At 37.3% G+C, this 25,893-nt stretch overlaps 1 protein-coding gene across 2 annotated transcripts in view; it reads right to left on the reverse strand.

Moving 5' to 3' along the window:
* fpgs (folylpolyglutamate synthase) overlaps nt 1-25,893 on the reverse strand; it is a 63,223-nt gene that overhangs the window by 1,973 nt on the left and 35,357 nt on the right. For both annotated transcript variants that reach the window (XM_028809120.2, XM_028809121.2), the window contains exons 5-14: nt 23,313-23,427; nt 22,624-22,701; nt 17,823-17,884; nt 16,750-16,852; nt 15,193-15,270; nt 13,166-13,313; nt 11,663-11,767; nt 10,508-10,658; nt 10,058-10,133; nt 5,276-5,342 (exon numbers count right to left, since the gene is read on the reverse strand). In XM_028809120.2, the coding sequence (XP_028664953.1) occupies nt 5,276-5,342; nt 10,058-10,133; nt 10,508-10,658; nt 11,663-11,767; nt 13,166-13,313; nt 15,193-15,270; nt 16,750-16,852; nt 17,823-17,884; nt 22,624-22,701; nt 23,313-23,427 (983 nt within the window). The remainder of the gene's footprint in view (nt 1-5,275; nt 5,343-10,057; nt 10,134-10,507; nt 10,659-11,662; nt 11,768-13,165; nt 13,314-15,192; nt 15,271-16,749; nt 16,853-17,822; nt 17,885-22,623; nt 22,702-23,312; nt 23,428-25,893) is intronic.

Here is a 25,893-nt window from a genome sequence, read left to right on the forward strand (position 1 = left end):
AAAGGTGTGTATGTCAGGAGCACAGGCTGTCAGAAACAGAGAGCAAAGCAAACAAATCAATAGGGCTGTTTGGCTTAAGTATGCGAAGCACTGCAGGTACAAAGCTGTTGAAGGTGGCAGCTCACACCCCCTCCGTCAGGAGCAGAAAGAGAGAGAGAGAAACAAAGTCAAAAATCAATACGTGCCCTTTGAGCTTTTAAGTATGCGAAGCACCGCGCAGCATACTTAAAAGCTGCACACAGAAGGTAGCAACGTGAAGATAATCTTTCAGCATTTTTAGACGAGCGTCCGTATCGTCTAGGTGTGCGAACATCCCCCCTGCTCACACCCCCTACGACATGATCACAGATAGTCAGCGCAAGAGAGAGAGAAAGAAAAGTAAGTTGGGTAGCTTCTCAGCCATCTGCCAATAGCGTCCCTTGTATGAAATCAACTGGGCAAACCAACTGAGGAAGCATGTACCGGAAATTAAAAGACCCATTGTCCTCAGAAATCCGCGAACCAGCAAAAAATCTGCGATATATATTTAAATATGCTTACATATAAAATCCGCGATAGAGTGAAGCCGCGAAAGGCGAAGCGCGATATAGCGAGGGATCACTGTACACACCCCTGCCAAAATTGCAGATTTTGTGTAATTAAAAAAAAAAATTGAAACCAAGATAAATCCTGTCAGAACTTAGTCCACCTTTATTGTAAAATTACAATCTATACAAAGAAGGTGAAAACAAATCAGAAATCGTTTAATGAAAAAAGGAAACCAAAAATCATACAGAAACCTGGTTGCATTAATGTTCAGACCCCCTAATCGAATACTTAATTGAAGCACCTTTTGATTTTATTATATCACTCAGTCTTTTTGGGTAAGAATTTATCAGTTTGGCACATCTGGACTTGGTGATTATGTCCACTCCTCCTAACAAAAAATCTTCAGAGCTGTCAAATTACAAGGAATTCTCCTGTGCACAGCTCTCTTCAGGTCACCCCATAGGTCTGGGTGAGCTCTGTGGCTGAGCCATTCCAGAACATTGAACCTCCTTTGATGAAGCCATTGCTTTGTTGATTTTGATGTATGTTTTGGGTTGCTGCCATGCTGAAAAATGAATTTCCTCTTCACTTTCAGCTTCCTAGGAGATGCTTTTGAAGGATTTGAGCCAAAATAGACTGATACTTGGAGCTTCATTATTCCATCCATCCATCCTCTTCCATTTATCCGAGGTCTGGTCGCGGGGGCAGCAGCTTCAGCAGAGATACCCAGACTTCCCTCTCCCCGGCCACTTCTTCTAGCTCTTCCGGGAGAATCCCGAGGCGTTCCCAGGCCAGCCGGGAGACATAGTCCCTCCAGCGTGTCCTGGGTCTTCTCCGGAGCCTCCTCCCGGTTGGACGTGCCCGGAACACCTCACCAGGGAGGCGTCGAGGAGGCCTCCTGATCAGATGCCCGAGCCACCTCATCTGACTCCTCTCGATGCGGAGGAGCAGCGGCTCTACTTTGAGCTCATCCCAGATGACTGAGCTTCTCAACATATCTTTAAGGGATAGCCCAGACACCCTGCGGAGGAAAATCATTTCAGCCACTTGTATTCGTGATCTCGTTCTTTCGGTCACTACCCATAGCTCTTGACCATAGGTGAGGGTAGGAAATAGATCAACTGGTAAATTGAGAGCTTTGTATTCATTACTCATTCAAGTATTCATTATTCCATCCATCTTGTCTAAAGCCCCAGTTTCAGCTGAAGAAAAGCAGCCACAAAGCATGATGCTGCCTCCACCATTACACACTGTGCTTCATTGTGGGTCCTGTGGTGTTCTTTTGGTGATGTGCTGTGTTATTTTTTGCACCAAACATACCTTTTGGAGTTATAGCCAAATAATTCAACCTTGGTCTCATCAGACCATAATACATTTTCCACATGGCTATAGGAGACTGGGTATGCCTTTTTACAAAGTTTAACAGGTTTGGATGTTTTCCTTTTGTGAGGAAAGCCCTTCCTCTTGCTACCCTACCCGACACGCCAGACATATGAAGAATACGACTGACTGTTGTCACATGTAGGGAACAACCAGGACTTGCTAGGAAATCCTGCAGCTCCTTTAATGTTGTTGTAGGCCTGCTTTCTCCTGGTCTTCTCATCAGTCTTGAAGGGACATCCTGATCCTGGTAAAGTCACTGTTGAGGAATACTTTCTCCACTTGTTGATGATTGTCTTCATTGTGCTCAATGAGATGTTTAATGTTTGGTACTTTTTTGTACCACAATTCTGATACCTTACAATGATGACATCCAGTTTACATTTTAAAAGCTCTTTGTGGATCATGGCTATTGGAGTATGTTATATCTAAAAGGATATTATAATAATTGTACAGGAACAGCCATACTTGAGCTCAATCTGAGCCACTTTAATTGATGTCAGGTGTGTACTAACTACTATTCTGAGACGAGACTTATAGTGAATGGTTGATTCTGAACGCAGCCACATCCTTGATTATTAAAGGTTATAAACACTAATGCAACCAGGTTTCTGCACGATTTTTTTCTTCCTTTTTTCACTAAACAGTTTCTGATTTGTTTACACTTTCTTTATATAGATTGCAATTTTGCAATAAAGTTGCAATACGTTTCGAACAGGAATTATCTTGGTTTCATTTTTTCATTACACAAAATCTGAGATTTTAGCAGGGGTGTGTAGACTTTTTATATCCACTACAGACACAACTTCTATTTGTTTATAAGTAGAAGAGGAGTGTGAATCTTTAATGTTATAAAACCTATTCAAGAAAAAATCTGGGTGGTGGCCGAAGGCGGGGACCTTGGCGGTCCGATCCTCGGCTACAGAAGCTGGCTCTTGAGACGTGGAATGTCACCTCTCTGAAGGGGAAGGAGCCTGAGCTTGTGCGTGAGGTTGAGAGGTTCCGGCTAGATATAGTCGGGCTCACCTCGACGCACAGCTTGGACTCTGGAACCAATCTCCTTGAGAGGGGCTGGACTCTCTACCACTCTGGAGTTGCCCCCGGTGAGAGGCGCAGAGCGGGTGTGGGTATACTTATTGCCCCCCGACTTGGAGTCTGTACATTGGGGTTTACCCCGGTAGACGAGAGGGTAGCCTCCCTCCGCCTTCGGGTGGGGGGACAGGTCCTAACTGTTGTTTGTGCGTATGCACCTAACAGCAGTTCGGAGTACCCACCCTTTTTGGAGTCCCTGGAGGGGGTGCTAGAGGGCATACCATCTGGGGACTCCCTCGTACTGCTGGGAGACTTCAATGCTCACGTGGGCAATGACAGTGAGACCTGGAAGGGCGTGATTGGGAGGAATGGCCCCCCCAATCTGAACCCGAGTGGTGTTTTGTTATTGGACTTCTGTGCTCGTCACAGATTGTCCATAACGAACACCATGTTCAAACATAGGGGTGTTCATATGTGCACTTGGCACTAGGACACCCTAGGCCTCAGTTCGATGATCGACTTTGTGGTTGTGTCGTCGGACTTGCTGCCACATGTCTTGGACACTCGGGTGAAGAGAGGGGTAGGCCCAAACGTGTTGTGAGGGTCTGCTGGGAACGTCTGGCAGAGCCCCCTGTCAGAAGTAGCTTCAACTCCCACCTCCGGCAAAACTTTGACCATGTCCCGAGGGAGGTGGGGGACATTGAGTCCGAATGGGTCATGTTCCGTGCCTCTATTGTTGAGGCGGCTGACCAGAGCTGTGGCCGTAAGGTGGTTGGTGCCTGTCATGGCGGCAATCCCCAAACCCGTTGGTGGACACCGGCGGTGAGGGATGCTGTCAAGCTGAAGAAGGAGTCCTACTGGTCCCTTTTGTCCTGTGGGACTCTGGAGGCAGCTGATAGGTACCGGCAGGCCAAGCGGAATGCGGCTTCGGTGGTTGCTGAGGCAAAAACTCGGGCATGGGAGGAGTTTGGGGAGGCCATGGAGAACGACTTTCGGACGGCTTCGAGGAGATTCTGGACCACCGTCCGGCGTCTCAGGAGGGGGAAGCAGTGCAGTGTCAACACTGTATATGGTGGAGATGGTGCGCTGCTGACCTCGACTCGGGACGTTGTGGGTCGGTGGGGGGAGTACTTCGAAGACCTCCTCAATCCCAATAACATGCCTTCCAATGAGGAAGCAGAGCCTGGGGACTCAGAGGTGGGCTCCCCCATCTCTGGGACTGAGGTCACCGAGGTGGTCAAAAAAACTCCTTGGTGGCAGGGCCCCAGGGGTGGATGAGATACGCCCGGAGTTCCTCAAGGCTCTGGATGTCATAGGGCTGTCTTAGTTGACACGTCTCTACAACATCGCATGGACATCAGGGACAGTGCCTCTGGATTGGCAGACCGGGGTGGTGGTCCCCTTCTTTAAGAAGGGGGACCGGAGGGTGTGTTCCAACTACAGAGGGATCACACTCCTCAGCCTCCCTGGAAAAGTCTATTCGGGGGTTCTGGAGAGGAGGGTCCGTCGGATAGTCGAACCTCGGATTCAGGAGGAACAGTGTGGTTTTCGTCCTGGTCGCGGAACAGTGGACCAGCTCTACACCCTTAGCAGAGTCCTGGAGGGTGCATGGGAGTTCGTCCAACCAGTCTACATGTGTTTTGTGGACTTGGAAAAGGCGTTCGACCGTGTTCCTCGGGGAATCCTGTGGGGGGTGCTCCGGGAGTATGGAGTACCGGACCCCCTGACAAGGGTGGTTCGGTCCCTGTACAACCGGTGTCAGAGCTTGGTCCGCATTGCCGGCAGTAAGTCGAACCCGTTTCCAGTGAGAGTTGGACTCCGCCAGGGCAACATATGCTGCAACATACACTGTCCCCAAAGAAATTAAACTAAAGTGTGGAAATCTTTTTTTATAAAGCGCATTTAAATTGATGGTAAAGTAGAACAAGCTTAACATTTTTAAACTAACACAATGCAATTAAAATTCTCAGGTAGTTTTAGCCTATCTTGGCATGCATCAGGCTTAAGACATGGACCATCTAGGTGGGCCCATTCTCAAATTCTGGGTCAATGAGTAATCACTAATCAGCCTAACACAAACATCTTTATAAATGGGTGTAGAAAACCAGAAAACTCAAAGAAAATCTCTGCAAGTAGAGATACATGAACAACATGAAAACTTAACACAGTTAATGCAAAGGTATAGTTTTTGGAATACATTTAAAAACTGCAAAGGTGACAACATGGATTTCTCTTTTGACTCCTTTGTTGGTTTTTGTAAAACAGCCACAATTTACAGTAAATTTAAGAGAAACATTAAAAAATAGAAGCAGGGAAGAAGCTGACTATGACTTACCTGCACTAGCTGAAGAAACTGCCTCAGTGATGTTAGGGCAAAACACAGCACAGTCAAACTGGCAAGGCTAAAGGAAGAATTAGAAAGCATAATGAGGAAGGAAAAATGAATAAAAATAAACAACCATGAAGTTTATAGTTTTGCCCTTACAATTAATAATAATAATAAATTTTATTTATATTGCACTTTATATTTTAGCAATCCCAAAGTGCTACAGAGTAAAAATAGAATAATAAATAAAAAAACAGAAGAATCTATAAAATACTTTAACAAAATGACTTTCTAAAAAGATGAGTTTTTAGGTTTCGCTTAAAGGCCTCAGTCGACTGTGGGGCTCTCAGGTAATCAGGGAGGGCATTCCACAGCCTCGGCGCCACAGATGAAAACGCCCTGTCACCCATGCTGCTGAGCTTAGTTCTGGGGACTTGAAGAGTGTTAGTGTGTACAGAGCGGAGGGAACGTAAGGAGTTATGAGGGGTAAGGAGTTCCTGTAGATAAAGAGGGGCATGTCCATAAATGCACTGATGGGTAAGAAGGGAGACCTTGTACTCTATTCTGAATGAAACAGGGAGTCAGTGAAGGGTTTTCAGGATTGGGGTGATGTGATCATGCTTTCGCACCCTCATCAGGATCCTGGCAGCGCTGTTCTGAATATACTGGAGTCTAGAAAAGTGATTTAAAACTTGAATTTCAACCTTTAAGATAACAAAGCACAATCTATTGCATAATTTCTTTGTGATATTATATATTAAGTACATAGGAACAATAATGATACCTACACAATCATTTGTAAACAACTACATTATTAACCAGCTTCCATACCTGCTTTCACATGTCAGATCAATTTATTTTGCAGAAACTAGCTGCAAAAGCGCTTTAGCGCTTTGAGTACTGAGAAAAGCGCTATATAAATGAAATGAATTATTATTATTATTATTATTATTATTTAACTAAAGTTACCTTGAATATTCTTTCAAGTGTTGGAATTTGCCACAAAACACTCATTCGTGAAGAACAAGATATGCAGTTTCTGACTTTGTTCTCTACCATTACCGAGTTTGATGAACGAAGTCTAGCCAACAAAATTAGGTATAAGGTAGACACTAATTCCAGGGAGTACAGAAATTCAGTGTACACAGCACATTGACATACATGCATGTCATCAATTAACATGCACTTCTTTAAGTAAATGGAAGAATATTCACATTAGTAAGAAGTGTGAAAATTTTACAAAGACATGCCAGATCCCTGGAACTGTTAGCAAGAAGCTCTAAAGCTGCTCACACAGTAAGACTGAAAATAAGAGATAATGGGCTGTGGTCTTTAAAATTCTATATTTTCCATTCCAAAAATATTTTGTATAAATGATGTATGTAGTACTAGGGTGTTGTACTGTCTTAGCCATTATGGATGTAGTGAGAAATTAAGCAAAATGATACCTTGTATTAGCTAACTAGAAAGATTTCAATATGCAAGATTTCGAGGCATCTCAAGCCCCTTCTTCAGGCAAGATGCAATCAAGTCTAGTTAGCCAATAAAAGATGTCATTTTGCTTACCTTGTCACTATAAATGATTTATATATACAATTGAAAAAAAAATTGTGAACCCTTGGGAATTTCCTGGATTCTGCATCAAATGGGAACAGGCACAATTTTCTATTTTTAATAGGGAAAATTACTTCTTCATGTGGGTGCTTCGAGAAAAGTGTGGTGTGAAACGATAAAGCCATTTTTGAATACATCATCAGGAAAAAAGAACCAATACTGTCACTCTTCTAGTATTGAGCTGGTGGTAGAACTCAAAATCGTAAGAATCAATACGGTGGCATAAGCTATGCCATGCTAACAATGCTAAGAAAGGCAGCAAGTGTTGTGTATTTCCTGATGAGAACAGCTGGGTGCTAGTAATATTCTGTGCCACCTTCACCATCCTATGCAGTGCTTTAAAATCTTGAGCCGAGCAGGATCCCGACCAGGATGTGATGTAGCCATTCACAATCGACTCCATTGTGCACCTGCAGACATTTGTGGGGATAGACAGGGAAATGCAAGCCATCTTCAGATATACGAGAAAGTAGAGGTGCTAGTGTTGTAGATGGCAGTGTGGTCTGTTTCCTGACATCTATGATCAGATGCTTGGTTTTGCTGACATTAAGAATCAGGTTGTTCTTATGGTATCACTAAATCTGCAGGCAGACCTCTTCTCTGTAAGTTATTCATTGCTGGAGGTCAGGTCTATGTTGGTGGTGTCATCGGCAAATTTAATGATGAAGCTGGAGTTATGCCTGGCCAAATAGTCATAAGTGAATAAGGAGTATTAAAGGCTTTCAAGGCTTACAGAATTCCCACTTTTTTACCTCTGAGCTAATTTTTTAATGTAACTAAACATTATTCAGGCATGCTTGAAGAGCATGATGATGTGAGCAGTTAGTAGTGAATGAGAGAGTTAGGAATAAAAACCTGATTAATAGCCCCTATAAAGGAACAGAGGCTTTACATTTATCCTCTGAATATAATGGTCGTGGCAACAGTAGTCCATCGAACCATTCATCTGTTTTCTAATAAGTTTATTTAGTTCAGGATTGTGGGAGCAGGTTCTTATCCAAGATGCACTAGTTGCAAAGCAGGTACTAATTTTGGACATTGCACCACACTCTCAATATCTACACTTACACGATTTAGAGTGATCAGACAATCTAACCTTCATGTCTTTAGCATGTGGAAGGAAAACCAGAATATCCAGATTAAACTCCGCAAAGGCAGTGCCAGGTACAGTCTAAACAAGTAATGAATTGAGACAAGACTCAAATCTAGTGACTCTCTGTACCTGTGGCTGGGGCTCCAAGTTCTTCCCAAAACATTTGCTGCTGGTTATGTGGCATTGTGTGGCTCAGCTCATAATGCTTTGAAGCACAAGGCAAACCTCTCTAATCATGCATGTAATTGTATTAACAGAAACACACAACTACAAAGACCCATATTTAATAGAGCTACTAAAACAACATACTTAATTGCTGGAAATGAACCAGAAAAACTAAATCTAGGTCATTAGAACAGTCTGTGCAAAATAATACTTTCATAAATAATCTTGTTGTTCACTAATTCATGAGGCAGTACAATACTGTTTGAATTTTTATTATTTAACTAGTCATTTAGCCCGTTACAATAACGGGCGCTAGAACAGTAGTGCATAAACATTAGTAGGAACAGTCTATATTAAATGGCAATGGACTTTGACCTCATTCTTTTTGTTGGTCGTATTTTTCTTTCTTTCAGCCTTTCTTTTGTTGATGTTTACTTGCTGAGCTGACCGTTCTTCGTGGGCTGCCGCCGTGTATTGTGTGTCTTTACTTTTCTGTGACAGTAATACTGTCTTGTACGGTTCTATTCAATAAGGGCGTGCACAAAAAGGCGAGCTTCAAAAGGGCGACCTCAATTGAGCGCAGCGAATAAAGGCGTTCGTAGATAATTTAGTTCAAATGGCTCTGGAATATGTGAAGAGCAACAAAGGTGCAGATCTTTATTTACGCGTGCCTTTATTCGCTGCGCCCAATTGAGGTCGCCCTTTTGAGGCTCGCCTTTTTGTGCGCGCCCTTATTGAAGGATACCGTCTTGTACGTCTGCTGGCTTGTACGTCCGTAATAAACCTTTAATTTTCTCTGGCGGTAATACAGGCGTGCGCGTCAGTAATATGCCTTTAATCTCCTCTGACAGTAATACTGGCTTGTATGTGGCTGTAATATGCGTCACTGTATTGTGTACCTTTAACTTCCTCTCGCAGTAATACTGGTTTGTATTTCCGTAAAACACCTCTAACTTTCTCTGACAGTAATATCGCGCATCGCACCGTGCCCCGCGCATGCGCACTTCACCAGAAGACACCCACACACGGACACCTGGACGCACGCAGGGATTTTATATAAACAGATATTACATTAAACTGTATTTATTTTTTAGTTACAGAACAGAAAATGTCAATGAATAAATAAATTTAGTACATGGGCATGGTAAGTTAAGTTATGTATTCAATGATGACCACATCATTGATAAAAATCCTATGCAGAAACTGCCCATAAATAATCTGTACTTGCTTAACATTTAGAGACAAATCTCCACCCAACCCCCGCCAAAATTGAATATCAGACTCTGTATAGGCTCCAAGTTCCTAGGATATTATTACAACAAATTTGATCATTAAATATCTCCTTAAAAATGGAATTTAAATTTTTGATCAATTGAAATATACAGCAAAGATATCTCAATTTCATACATTGATATCAACATAAGAAACATAGATTTTAGTGCATACAAAGTTCAATAAAGGACATATGAAAAAATACAAGTGGGTAAACGATAAAGGAGGACTTTAAACTTTTCCCCTCTGCACCACTCATTAACTATGATAAATACAACTCCAACTGAATTAATTAATAAATGAATGAAAATGTTTTCACTGGATTGTGTCTATCCATTCTCATCCTGCATTTGACTGGCTGCTTGTCTCACCTTTTTTCAAATAAAAAAAAAATTACTGCTGTTTCTTTCCACCTATGCTTCTTTGGTTTTTGTTAACCCTGTGCATAATGCAAACTTTTACAAAAAAATAAAATAAAATAATGAACAAAAAAAAAAAAAATCCTTTTAAAACACGGAACTTAAATGAATAGCTGATAACAAAGAACATATTTGGAATTCAATACAAAAATGCAAATGTTACTTTTTAGACTGTAAGGACATTTAAGATAGATAATCAAGGTAAAAGTGGGATCAACGATGACTCACCACGAGAAGTTTAAGCAGAGCTGGGGAGTCTCGCTCACCTGTAGCATTGAACAGTAGCACACGAACAACTGAACCACTGAAAGTAGAGGGAGGCGTTATGTGAGTACTACTTGAGGTACAGGATTATTGTTTTTAGGCACACAGCATCTTGATTCCATTATAAATGGTCAGAAAAGGCTTTTGTTCAATGCAGTTGCCTTACTAAATAGGAAAAGCACATTCTGTTATTTATCAAATACCATAAAACAATTGCAAAACAAATGCCTTTTCCTCAAATGCTTATTAAGCAAATATGTTTAAAATACAAATGACTAATACCTCTAATCATTTACCTCAATATATGTAATTAACAAAACACAAAGCTGATACTGTGTTAAGGTACATTTTCAATAAATAACCCACCAAAATGAGTGCTTCTCTTGCTTTAATATAAGAGATTGCTAATCTTACACAGTGGTCTTTTCCTCCAACATGGCAGTCTCCCTAAACCAGTCAACACAGGCTTGGATGCTTCTTGTAGTATGTGCCCCATCCAGATAGTAAGTAATTGGGCCATGTTTAAGAGTTTGTGTTCGACCTGGCCATTCCGTCTCCCTCAGTCCTGACAGTAGTGAAGACAGTGGGTTTCAAAACAGAAAATCATGAATATTCAATATTTTAACAGTAACAATATAAGTGCAAAAATAATACATGATGATCCAAGGGTAAGATAAAACATCACGCTTGGCTGGAATAAAAGAATAAACTTAAGTATTAACTAACTTGGTATAAACAAAAAATGTAAATTTCAAATTAATGTTTTTGGCTACAAAATAATAAAGCATTGATATTTAGTAACATAAACTGAAAACTAAACAACAAATGTATGATTGTAAGGGCAATAACATCCAGCAAGGGGCAAACCTTAGGTTTGGATTGTATTTACAGTACTTTACTGTACTTTACAGTTGGGAAACATAGGTAAGAGAGCAGGATTTCCTTTTGAAATTTTAACACTTGAGCCTGGAAACCTGAGTAGCAATTCTTCTGTTTAATGTGTAAATGTAATTCATGTGGAAGTAATTCGATAATGTTTTGATATTTCCAAATAAACAAAGAGATTTAAAAAAGTGAAAACCTAGTGAACATAATTCACAATAAGTTGCTGAACTTTGCCTTTCATAATTTGTCCCAAAGAGTTACCTAGACTGTTACTTGATTATGTTGATCTGTTTTGTAAATCGTTTTGATAAAAACGTTTGCTAAGCAAATAAATACAAATGTTATTAATTACTCTTTTTAAAGGCAGCCAATTTGCTGCTAATAAATAAAGATACTAATACATGCTGGCACAGTAAGCAAAAGGTGCTATAAGAACCAAAACACGAAAAATAATCAATTGTAACAGTTAAAGAAAAAGAAAATTCAAGAGCTACATTTAGTTTACTTAAGAGTATGCCCAGTGATTAAGATAACTGTGAACAGCTGAGTAAAAAACATATACAGACTGAATGAAGCAGGTGTTAGAAAGATTAAGGTACAATACTTTTGTTTTAATATGCTTTCTAACTCTATGAGGCAACCTGCACATAAAACATATAAAAACATTTACATCCAAACACTAACCAGTTGCCATTGCAGAACTGGGCAGGAAAGCAGTAGCCATGGCTGGCCTGCTATTCAACAAAGCCTGAGTGGGTTGTTCCATTTTTTCAATAGAAGGAAAGTCAGCTGCAAAAAAAGAAAAACAAATATAAACAAAAAGATACATATACACATATTTTTAAATTATATATACATATTAAGGTGGATGAGCCAATAGTGTCGGAGGGTACTGGACTATGTATCTGTCCAGCAGATCACAGTCTGTAAAGTTCAAGGTCTGTCTCTCTGATACAGATGTGAGCAACACTTGAGGAACCATAGGAAACAGTCTTGTTTTCTGTTCTGTTCACTCTTTACACCTCAAACTATGAATATTGCACAAGTTCATGTCACTTGCAGAAATGTTCTGTTCTTATGGGGTATACTGAGAAGGGGGATGACACAGAATATAGGGCTCAAGTGGAGAACTTTGTTCCCTGATGCAGAAAGACCTGTATGCAACTTAACATCAGCAAAACTAATAAACTGGTTATTGTCTTTTGCTGCACCAAACAGCCACTATGTCTGGTTAATCTTCAGGAAATTTATGCCGACTCATAACATTGCTGTTAGCGTCTGGGGTTCCACATCATAAAAGGTTAGACTGGTCTGGTAAAACACAGCAAACTATAGACGAAAGGGTAAAACAGACCCTTTCTTCTTAAGAGACTGAATTCCTTTAATGGGGGTAGTGACATCCTTCAAATATTCTACAACTTTGATGGGCAGTGTGACTTGTGCATAATTTACATATAATGTATTGAACTTTTGTAAAAAGATGCATTTTCCCCTCAGGACAGGTAAGGTTCTATCCATCTAAAATCCTATCTTACAGATATACACACTTGTTCACAGTATGTGTGTTATTTGCCCCATTCCTAATTTTCACTTTACATAACTACTAGGTGAACTTGTAATTTGGTATGGCAAAATAAACTGCTCAAACATGAAAGGAAGCCTTTCCATTCAAGTGAAAAACCATGGAGAAAATTAGTAATGTGCTCCTGATATGAGCTTTCACTTTTAAAACACTTTTCAAAAGCAACTGGGCAAAGAAGATCAGGGTTTCAAAATAATTGAAGTGTCATCAGCATTTGAATGAAACTTAATTTGTCTCCCAAGATTAGTGTTTTAAACTGTTCTGAGATTTTACAATTAAGGAGGACAGACAGTAGAGGCATACTGCATGTCCGTTAGCACATTCACTCTCCCCTACACATGTGACTATATGTACCCAAATAATGATGCCAAGTATCACACTGGCTGTTGATCTTTCACCAACACAAAAAAAGTCAGACATTCGCAAGACTGAGTGAAGTGTCACAATGCCACAAAAACTTTTCTCAGTCAAATCTTTAAAGCAAATTAGCGCAATCTTTGGCAAAATTTTGTGTTAAACAAATTAACTTCCACAACCCAAGGCAAAAATAAATTGAAAAAACTAAAAGCCCATGATATACACAAAACATCACCATATAAACATACCATAAAATCCTCGATGCTGGAGCCAGCTGCGGCATATTTGCAGTGCTAATGAAGCATTGGATCTCTGGTGAGCTCCTGCTAGTCCCAGAGGCAGTCTGTGGCCTTCGCACTCATACTGAGTCAAGTCTGGACAAACATGTAGAGGGCACTAAACAGTACACAACACAGAATAAAATAAGCGGGATTATAAAACCCTTGATTATAATATTTAGACCACAATAAGAAATACATTAAAAAAAATAAGACATTTAACTAAAAAATAAGTAAAAAAACAAATTTATACCAAATAGATCATAAAGTGAAAATAAGAATTAAGGTGATCAATGGTGAAAGCCATACATTCTAAAGTGGACACTATCACATAATTCTCCAAATGAATGTATAAAACAGATTGTAAAAAATGAATGAAAACATGAATGCTGATTTAAATATTAAAATACAATATGACTGCTAAACTAATACTGAGAATACATTTCAACTTGTAAATGATTTCAGATATAAATGACAAAACTGGTTAATGAATTCTGTTTTCTGTCATTAGAACAGGAAAATAATTACAACATGACACATTACTGATTTTGCACTGTATTAATAATAATGACAATTTAAAGTGTAGTAAGAAGTGATTTTCAAAAATTGTTTTTGCTACAAAATAAAAGTGGACACAGACAGAATTTACAACACAGTTTTAACAGACACACTATGTATATTAATTTTTTACTTTTATAGAAGTCAGAGTTGGCAATTATTGCTTTGATTTTTTTATTGCCCAATTTTCTTCATCCAGTTTAATTTTGACTTGCTATACAAACACAAACAGGTTTTCATTATCAATATGAAATAAAGAAAGTCATAAACAGAGTTGTAGATAGCTCTGTTAACTGTTAGATATCAGAATGATAGTCCACAATTGGGTTTCCCAAGTATCAAATCTAAACATTTATGGCTATTCAGACATTTTGTATCTTTTACGGTTACTAGAACTGTTTTACTGTAATAGAGATGGCACAAACAAACCCTTCTGCAGAATTATAAAGCAAATAGTTGGTAAGAACAAAAAGCATTGACATTTTACACATATTCAACATTATTTTGGTAGAAATTATGAACATTTGCATAAAACAGGACAATTATTTAAAGAAGAACTGTCACATTTTCTTAACTTTTAATAGTGAAAAGTAGTCTTTCATGTAGCACAATTTACAACACAAAAGTATAACACATAACTAGCATCAAAGCATGAAGACAAACTCATTTTCATTTAAATCATCAGAGAACAGCAGACTGTTGACCAGATTCAAGTTCTTCTACCAGCTCAAAACTAGAGCAGAGGTGCCACCAATTTGAGATTTATACCAAAATGGCTACATCATTTCTTGCCAGTATTTTTCAAAGATACCACATGAAGGAATATTTCTCACAATTAAAAGATAGAAAAACATGACTGTTCCCCTTTAAACTATGGTAACTTTGACGCAATATAATGTAATTTTAATACAGAGTGTGCAAATTTTTATTACAAGAGAAAAATTATTTATATACGCATGCACACATTTTCACCTAACAAAGCCTCAATAATATCAAAAGAAAAGTAAGAAGGGATAATTTGAGCACAAAATAAGTAACCTGAAATTCAAGGCCTTAATCTGAGATGCCAAACTTGTGTTTGCTTGCTTGCAAAGTTATTTGCAACCAACAAGAACCCTGAAAATTCTATTTTTCATTTTTTCCTTACAAATCAAATTGTAATATTTTCACAGAAAGTGCTATTTTCTATGAAACTGCCAATTAATGCAAAGACAGATAGATAGATAGATAGATACTTTATTAATCCCAATGGGAAATTCACACAATACTACTCCACAAAACCTCTAAAGCTTGGCAAGCTTTTTCAAATAATAAACTAGTCAAGTATAACAAATAAAACATCTATGTGACAAGTAACAAAAAGTGTAATCCTTTATTGTAAAAGTGTACAATTTACTTAATTCATTATTGGAAAAGCCTGAAAGAAAACAAAATATTACCCCAATCTCCTGGGCTCTTTCTGCTAGTACTCTCATTGGGCCTTCAGGTTGCTTCACTGTGAATGCGGGGACACCAAGCTATAAAGGACCACCACAAGAATAAGGTTAAGCACAAGGAACTTAGCTTTAAAAATAAAAATATCTATATACATACACAATATAGTCTTATTTTAGTTTAGGTGTAGTGTATAGAAGAAACTGAGGTGCATTATGTAATTACAAGCATACCAATCAGTGACACAACGTGTTCACTAAATCCACTCCCATTATAGGACTACATATGGATGACTTAAGCAGTTGAAATTGTTTGATCATTTATGGGAAATGCCATGAAAATAAAACAAACACAGTATTTACACAACCTCTGTAGTAATGAATGAGATGGCAGTGACCACTTTTCACTAAATGTGTTTTAATCACCTAGTGTTGCCTAAGTGTATAATGGCAAACACATGGACGTCACCAGCCAAGCGTATTCTTCTTTGGACAACTGTGATGTAAAGGCTGCACATCCAGCATAGGCTTGCATGACTGTCATCTTAAGTGTGCCCATTGGTGAAGCAGGCTGTAATTATTCGATTGCAGTTGGGATACAAAACGACAAGAGAAATTGCTTCTCTATTTCCGATTATCAAGTTACTGTTGATTCGGCCATTTCCAGTTCACTGTACATTGCTCACCCCAAGAATGTTCAGTCGGTAGTTGTCAAATTCCCACAGGAGTTGCACTTTAGTATAGCATTCACACATTCCACGTTCTGATTTTAGTGATGTTCTTGGCATAGAAGATTGCCTTCCACTTTGGGCACTGGACCCCATGAATGGTTTGCCCATCACCATCATATTGCTTGAATCCAATACTCTGCAATGATCAGAATTTCTATAGGGATTTCTTGTCATTTCTGTAGTGGTTCTATTTTTATGGGGTTGGGTTGTTGGCCTGACACCCAACCCTCCTCCATTCTCTTTCAGAGCTTGAGACCGGCAACAGCAAAGATTTTAATAAATGATAACAAAAAAGTTTCATTCACTGTGGAATAGTGCATAGGACTTTGTCTCCTTCCATGTTTTAGCATCATTCTTTTATTTTTAATAAAAGTATATACATCAGTATTTAGTATTTACTAATAGCGTTAAAGTAGTATCTGACATCAGCTGTTCACAAAAAAAAATCATTTTTAGTTCACCCCTACCAGTATTCATATCAAGTTTAGCAAATGTATTTTTAAAATTACCAGCATTGGTAACTATATAGTTTAAACTAAACTAAATTAATTTTGGCACAATTATTTTTTGACAAATTGTAAAGCACTGAAGTACAGTTTAACTAAAAATATTACGTATGAAAGAATTATATTTTCATCAGTTTTCGAACCTAAAGGAATGAGCACAACACTGAATAACTGGGAGTCTTTCTATATTTACTTTAATCAGGAACAAATGCACATAATATGGGTATTTACTACACATTATTATAATTCATGAGGGTATGGGATCAGTATTCAAAAAGTTGGACTGCCACGTTTAAAATCTAAAGTGTCTTCTAAAAACACCTTACCTTAAATATCCCCCCCTTCTGCCATGCAATCTTTTCAATTGTATCTCCAAGGATGCTTGTGTGGTCAATTCCCAGTGAACTTACTCCACAAACCCATGGTGTCCTACAAAGGGAGACAGAAATTGCAACTTGTCTGCATTGTCATGAATCTAAAAATAATAAATTAGATCATGATGATACATTAAATTTGAAATTATTAATGTGTACCATGTCAATACAATGTAAATCAGTGTTTTAAAGAAGGAAGCAAAAAGTTTGAAATAATAAATCAATCCGATTTTTTCCAACATAATAATGATATGATAATGCAACAATTTCAGCAGACCAACAGCCACCCTTAAGCCTCATATTTGAATTTCTTATCTCAGTGTTCACCTGATAAAATTAAAACAAACACAGTATGTTGCCATAAAGAATAATGCTCAATGGCCCAATCAGCTGCTGGCAAATGGCTACTTTTATTAGAGACTGTGGCACTAACGTACTGTATAAAACATATTATTATTATTACCATTATTATTATTTTTATTATCAATCTTTCTAAGGAGGTGAGGAGGTAAAATATACAATTCAAAGTTTCAGAAGTGGATTTTAAAGAATAGGAAACTACAAGGACAAAAATGTCCCATTCACCATAAAGTGTCCCTGAGCCCCACGTCCCATTAATATATAAAAATGATACTTTAAATGAAATCATTAACTCAGAATTCCATATGCAGCAACGGCACTTATAGACTTTTCAACCTAATAACAGAAAAAAAACATTGACCATAAAATTAAAGGACACTTTAACAATATGCTGCAAAAATGCTGTATAAAATGGAAAAAAAATATCTACTAAGACAAAGACAAACATTAATTACTTTGTAGTTCTGCAGTACAGACAAAAGAAAGCTATAAACAATTAAATCTGAAGAACAAACTAGTTATACCACCAAGCAACTGCAGTGATTTTCCCTCACTTTACACTTTTCTGCTTTATTTCAACTGAAAAGCAATTCCATTATTTAGAAGGGATTGTTATGCAAAGCTTAGTGACTAAATAAATCAAACAGAATTTGCTTTCGTCTTACTTGATAATATTGGTGCAGTCATAGGCGCCGCCAATTCCAACTTCTATTATTGCTAAATCAACCTGTAAGGGGTGAAACAGACAAAAAAATGTATGCTTTATTGGAGTCCAAGCAAAACCCAAAGTAAAGATCTGCTGATACCAATAAAAGAAAACATTCTTTCAAATTCTAGTATTACTACAATATACATTTTCAAATTGTTGATTAGTAATTTTCTCAAGCTAAATAAGTAAAAACCTGAAATCTTAGTTATTGGTAAAAACTGAAATAATGAGCATTATCGAAATAAACTTGACCCCTAAGCATTAAAATTCAATTTGGAAATTTTAGGTGTAATCATGGTCTCTGTCCTAAACTTTAAATCACATATTAATAATATTACTAGGACTGCGTTTTTCCATTTAAGGAAACTAATAAAAGTTAGACCTATTATAACACTGCATGATGCGGAGAAATTAACTTGCATTTTTGTTTTTAGCCAACTGTCATCTAGCTTACTATAATGCACTCCTCACAGGTCCACCCAATAAAAACATCAATCGTTTGCAGTTAGTTCAGAATGTGGCAGCAAAAATCTTAAGCAGAAAAAAAGAAAATCTGAAAACATATCTCACCAAATTTAGCACTGTTACCTGTGTCCTTTAGAACTGACTTTAAAATATTTAAAATATAATGGTATATAAAACTTTAAACAATTTTTCTCCTTACATTTCAAGTTGTAACCTCAAATCTCTAAATAGTGGTTGGCTTATTATTCCAAGAGCCAAGCATAAAATAAGTAGTGAAGCAGACTTTTGATGGTATGCACCAAAAATTGGGAAACCTTTACCAATAGAGATATGCCTTAGTAACAGCATGGAACATTTAATAAAAATAAAAAAAAAAAAACTCTTTAAAAACCCATTTTTTTTAATTGGCTGTTTTCATCACTGTATTTTAGTTCTACTCTTAATAAATTATATATATATATATATATATATATATATATATATATATCGAATTATCACACTCTTCAATGAATTTGTAACAATTATTACTCTCTACTTTTCTCCGATTTCTATTCCTTTTTTATGTGGTAGTTTTGTACACCACCACCACCTGATCAGAGAACTGTGCAGCCACCTGTGATGTTTGAATGAAAGCAGAAACCCCAACTTCCCACGAGACACACAGCATTGAAACCTCTAAGATGAAGCTCAAAAAACAATAAGAAACCACTTAAGATCATTTAAGTTGGGTAGAATGCCCCAGTGGGGGCTGAGTGGTTTTTTGGCCTTGGAACCCCAGCAGATTTTTTCCCCCAGCTTATGTGGAGTTTTTATTTCTTCTGTTCTCCCCAGCCATCTGTCCTTACCATTGGACTCATCTTTAGAGACTTAAAAAACGATTGAATATATAAGGACTGTACTTCTCTATTAATTATACACATATCTTATGCAAGTGGTTATTATTTTTTATGTTATTAATTCATAACTAAGTAATTTGTTTTTCTTTGCTTGTATCTATTTCTAGTGTACTTCTAGAGCACTTTTATATCCTGTGTATGGAAATGTGCTACAGAAACAAATGATGTTGATGAGAGCTTTGTGCACTATAACGAACAAATTAACATATTTACTATCACTGCATGCAAGTTCCCATCTCTGTATGGCCAGAGTCAGCTACTTGAGAACGTTGTCAGTTGTATACAGTCTTCAGCAATTTTTAAATGTTAGTCTTCACATATATAAGTTAAAATTATGCTGTACTGATTTTTTTGATCCCACTCCCAACAGCTTCTGACCAAATTCTACTCCTTTTCTGCCAGTTCTCTCCTATTCTGGCCAAATGTTTTATTCTGCTCCCAACTGCATTTACCTCTATAAGGCATTAGAACTGGGCACATACTGCAGGTTACACAGTGCATTAAAACAGCAGAATCTACAAGGGGAAAAACATCATACAAGTGTGTGTCAAGGCTGTCAGATTGAACATCACAATTCAAATGTACTTCCAAGTATTGAGTGCTTACATGGACATACTTTTCAGTAGGCCAACATTTCTGTATAAAAAAATCATTTTTTTTTTTTTTTTTTTTTTTTTATTGGTCTTATGTAATATTGTAATTTTCTGAGATATGAATTTTGAGTTTTCATTATCTGTAAGCCATAATCAGCAAAATGAAAAGAAATAAACAGTTAAAATATATGACTCTGTGTGTAATGAATCTATATATGAGTTTCACTTTTTGAATTGAATTATTGAAATAACTTTTCAATGATGTTCTAATTTATTGAGGTGCATCTGTACACACACACACACACAAGGTGACACACAAAAATAACCGGATTGATAAAAAAAAAAATATTTATTTATTTATGAATTTCTAAATATAATTCTAAACATTGTCACCTTCTATATACTCCCCCTCCTGATCTCTACACCGCTCCATACGCATCTTCCACTAATTGAAACAGTGTTGGAAATCTGCTTGCTTGAGGCTCTTCAACAGGCTTGCCGTTTCTTTCTTTACTTCATCCATTGAAGAAACATGTGTTCCCTTCAGGTCACTTTTGCTTTTCAGAAACAAGTAAAAATCACAGGGAGCTAAATCGGGTGAATAGGGAGGATGATTGAGGACAGGAATGCTTCTGTCAGTCAAAAACTGCTTTATGGAAAAAGCATTATGTGCGCAGGAGCATTGTTTTGGTGAAGCACCCACCCCCTCTCGACCTGGGCGTTGAACGTCTTCCACATTTTCTTGTCCTTCCTTGAAACATTTGTGCCACTCAAAAAGTTGTGTGCAAGACAAACTGTTATCACCGTACACTGTTTTTATCATTTCATAAGTTTCTGTAGCAGTTTTTTTCAATTTCGCGAGAAATTTGATGGTGACTCGCGGTTTGATTTTTTCATCTGACATTATAGCGGCAACTTGTGTAGCGATTGTTGTGCAAATACTGACTGAGCTATTCGCAGGATAAACCTAGCCGGTCAGCGGTTTGAGAGGGTGTGTAGGAGGGGATATAGTTCTATGATTCACATCCGGCTGACCTCCAGACAGTTTTCTAGGAAAGCCCCAAGCCCAGTCCGGTTATTTTTGTGTCTCACCTCATGTGTGTGTGTGTGTGTGTGTGTGTATTATATATATATATATATATACACACACAGTAATCCCTCCTCCATCGCGGGGGTTGCGTTCCAGAGCCACCCGCGAAATAAGAAGATCCGCGAAGTAGAAACCATATGTTTATATGGTTATTTTTATATTGTCATGCTTGGGTCACAGATTTGCGCAGAAACACCGGAGGTTGTAGAGAGACATGAACTTTATTCAAACACTGCAAACAAACATTTGTCTCTTTTTCAAAAGTTTAAACTGTGCTCCATGACAAGACAGAGATGACAGTTCCGTCTCACAATTAAAAGAATGCAAACATATCTTCCTCTTCAAAGGAGTGCTTGTCAGGAGCAGTGACTGTCACTGAGATAGAGAGAAAAGCAAACAGATCAATACGGCTGTTTTTCTTTTAAGTATGTGAAGCACCGCGGCACAAAGCTGTTGAAGGCGGCAGCTCACACCCCCTCCGTCAGGAGCAGACAAAGTGAGACAGAGTTTGTTTTTCAATCAAAAATCAATACGTGCCCTTCGAGCTTTTAAGTATGCAAAGCTCCGTGCAGCATGTCGTTTCAGGAAGCAGCTGCACAAAAGATCACAACGTGAAGATAATCTTTCAGCATTTTTAGACGAGCGTCCTTATCGTCTAGGTGTGTGAACAACCCCCCTGCTCAATCCCCCTACGTCAGGATCAGAGAAAGTCAGCGCAAAAGAAAGAGAAAAGTAAGCTGGGTAGCTTCTCAGCCATCTGCCAATAGCGTCCCTTGTATGAAATCAACTGGGCAAACCAACTGAGGAAGCATGTACCAGAAATTAAAAGACCCATTGTCCGCAGAAATCCGCGAAGCAGCGAAAAATCCGCGATATATATTTAAATATGCTTACATATAAAATCCGCGATGGAGTGAAGCCGCGAAAGGCGAAGCGCGATATAGCGAGGGATTACTGTATATATATATATATTTTTTTTTAAGTCTACCTGGTATAACATTACTAGTTACCCTTAATTTGTTTTCTTTGATCCTAAAACCTTATCAATTTCCAAAACTGTACATATGAAGCACTTAAAGATGTAGAAATACTTCTAAAAAGGCAATTTTATTTTGGCTGGGAAATATAAACCTATAAAACTGATACTGCTTTAGACATGCAAGCTTGTATGTTAAAAGATTCAAGTTCAATAAAAAAACAAAAATCAAAAAAAAAAAATAAAAAAAAAATCAAAACTTGGCTAAAAGCCAATTCTTAAAATCTAAGATTATTTTAAATTAGCATTAGGTCCATAGAAGATAATTTAATTCAGAGATCTAGAATCTATCCCAGCATCAATGGATACAAGGAAAGAGGAAACTTATCACATGGTCTACTCAAACACACACTGGGCCATTAGGAATAATCAATCAGCTTGATATAAATGTCTTTGGAGATGTGAAAGGAAAAGTTACACCAAAATGAGGTGAACTCATATTGATAGATAGATATATTATAGGTGTGAATCCCACACCTATTCCTTATCTATCTATCTATCTATCTAATGATTATAACTTTTGAGGCAGTTGTAATTAGCACTGTTTAATTGCATAGCCTTTATGTATATTTTATTAAAAAAACTACTATGCACTAAAATATTCATCCTTTAAGAAATCAAAAACACAGTTCTTAAGTACAACCCTGCTTTTCTATATGCCTTTGCTAAGAAATTACCTTCTCCTGTAGAAACACATGGAATGCCATCAAGGTGAGAAAGCGAAAGTATGCTGGCATTGTACCATAGTGGGCATCCTGGTTGGAGAAGGAAATAAAAAATACTTATTAGGATCTATATAAGATGGTAATTTATTACAATAGCCTACCAGATATATTTATATTTCTAGTTATCTGTATTTATTAGTATCATGCAAAGAGCTCTGCAAAATAATGCACAGGTTAAAACACAACTATTTTATTATATTGTGGAAGAATAAAAATAAATAACAATACGATCCACAATTTAATAAAATAATAAAACTAGTTAGTTAATAAATAGAACAACTGATGACGTTTTAAATTAATCGAATATGGAATAAAGAATGGTGGATTCCAATTATGTTTGTCAGTTTCAACTTAAATCATGGACAATTGTAATGTTTAGTGTACCTATACTTTTGGTTGGGTCTGTGTGTTTTTGTGAATATTGGACTCTCCTTATTTCACTGGTACTAGATAATACACTATGTGAAATTATAAAACTTAATTGCAGGTGTATACTGTAATTGGAAATATTTTGATATAAATTATAAGGTATCAACAAGAATTTGAGACAATCTTAACATAGCTTTCTCAAACCCCCTAAACCTCAAGCATGCTCAGTTCTATATCATCACCATGACTACTGAACAGAAATATTTCTTTACCTTAGTTTTTTCTAGTCGATTGTAGACCTGCCAAAAGTACTTTGTAAAGAGCTCTTTACTGATTGGCTGCCCATTTATTCGAATTCGCTCTCTTACTTGCACCAAATGGGGAGAACTGCAGGAAGGGGGAAATGTTTACAAATTGAAATATTCTTTTTATCCAAAAAAAATCTTATGTATAAAAAATTCCTATAAAAAGTCACCAAATCATTCATATATATGAATTACATTTCAGATAAGCCACAAAACTTGCATAATCGAAATGACACATCAAAAAAAACTTTTATACGTTGCAGAGCTTATGTGAAAACATATATTCTAAGAATTAATTAATCAATTAAGTCAGGTAATTAAATACAGGTTGAGCATCCCTAATCTGAAATTCCAAAATTCTAAACTTATTGACATGATGAAGAAGTGGAAAATTCCACAGCTGAGCTCAATTGCCCAGGTGGGGAGCTGAGCCTCTGACGCCCTGTTTGCACACGTTTATCATCAACCATTGTCACCTACAAGACCTACATGCATTATTCACTGCTTTTTTTCTCTTATTTTATGTTAACAGTAACCTTTAAATCAAAACACAGAATCAAAGGTGGAGGCTGAAAGCCTGCTAATTTTACTGTTTAACAGGTATCCCGCTGAGGCTACTGTACACAAGTTTTTCATATGTACTACAGTATGTGTATATGAAAGAAAAAAATTTCGTGTTTAGACTTTAGGCCCATCTCCAAGATACAGCAGCTCATTATGTATATGCAAATATTCCAAAATACTTCTGGTCCCAGGTATTTTGGATTAGGAATGCTTACCTGTAATTTCTTTGTGTGGGATTTAAACAATCACTTTAATCGCATGAAACAGCAGGCAAAGTTGTAGTCTACTTTGAAGCTTAACAAAGGATAAATCTATATAAAACTAAACATTCAAATTCAATAATGCTGTGAGAGAGGTAAAGAAAAACCTATACTGAATTTAATACAGCATTTAACACAGGCACTGGGAGAATAAGCCTATTGACTATATAACAATTGGAATATAACACTTGAGGGTTTCATTCCAGTGTTTGAAGCCTTAAAATGAGGAGCGCTTACTTGTGTTACTTGATGTGATTTACAACAGACTTGCCTAATCCCTGCCCTATTTCCTTCTAGGTAACTCAATGCACAAACTCAGCATGTGTATGGGTTTATTCATGTAGAAGTTACATGAGCAGTAAACTCCAGATGCTCATGAACATAATATCTACAGCTGAGAATTTCTTACTCGTACATAAGAAGCTCAGTTGCAAGGTTTTAATTTAATTGTGTTTACGCTAAACAATAACATTTGTTTTTTCAGTTACATCCATAAACAAGAAACACGACTGAAGATGAAATTTTATAAAACATTCAAAAACATCTACATGATTTAAACAACATTAAGATCAATTTTTGTTAATATTGTAAAAATTATTTTCGTATTATTTCATCTCTCTGTTTTTAAGGCCTCATTTAGACCTATGGAAAATGCTAATGTGGGCAGCCTTAGGTGTTGCTTTTTTGAGAATTCTAGGGTAAAAAAATAATTCCTAGATTGTCACTGTGTTGTGTGGAAACCAAGTTCTTTATTATAAAGAAATTAAATACCGCACAGTATGAACGGCTGTCATCGAACTGAAGAAGATTCCTAGTTTTTGGCGCTGGCCGCAAATGCATGCTTAAAAGGTCACCCATACCAGCACCATTCATTTCGGGCTGCCTGTCAAGACAGCCTTTTGAATTTCTGCAGATATGAATATTTTAACCACTGAACTGGGCACTGAAAATAAGAGCAATAATGAGAGTCTACATTATCATGGTACATCTGTCCACTTGAAAAATCTTTAGTTAAAAGGAAAAAAAAAAATAAGGACATTTTTTTTTTGCACTTCTGTTCCCATTAAAAACCATTACTAATGTGAGTTCCTAGATATTTACGGTGCATTGTTACTCTATCTCCTGCCATTATTAGAATCATTAAGTCATGACCTGACAGATTTCCCTCAAATATTATCAGAAAAACACAACAATCTTTGTATCTTGTTATATAACTTGTCAACTTGACATATGTAAAGGTTTGCCAGACATGCCTGGTATTATATGATAGTGGTACTACTACTACTACTATTATTATTATTACTACCACAGAATGCAAAGTAAATAACTGTATTCCGAAACTGCAAAGAGAGGGAACATAACCCAGAGTAGCACACAAACAACTCAGGTGGAATTTGTTTTGAAAGAGTATTACCGTATATACTTGTGTTTAAGTTCTCCCACGGGTAAGTCGGGGCTTGATTTTACCGTATAATTTCCGGTACTTTGTAATGTCGTTCATATAAGTTGAATGCGTAAAACTCATGCTATTGGTCCAAGAAATTATGATATGCTGACGCCCATCTGAGAGAGTAACCACGGAGCACACGGACTTTTGTTTTCTATGTATTGTGCCTACGTGCTCACACAGTAATACCCGCACTATTCCAAAGTGACGTGTGCACTGATTTGTGTTTTTTGTATCTCACACTCTCATACACCTTTATTGTAACAGCATCTCTTAT

This window comes from Erpetoichthys calabaricus, chromosome 9 (genome assembly GCF_900747795.2).
Source record: "Erpetoichthys calabaricus chromosome 9, fErpCal1.3, whole genome shotgun sequence".
In the NCBI taxonomy this organism is placed as follows: domain Eukaryota; kingdom Metazoa; phylum Chordata; class Cladistia; order Polypteriformes; family Polypteridae; genus Erpetoichthys; species Erpetoichthys calabaricus.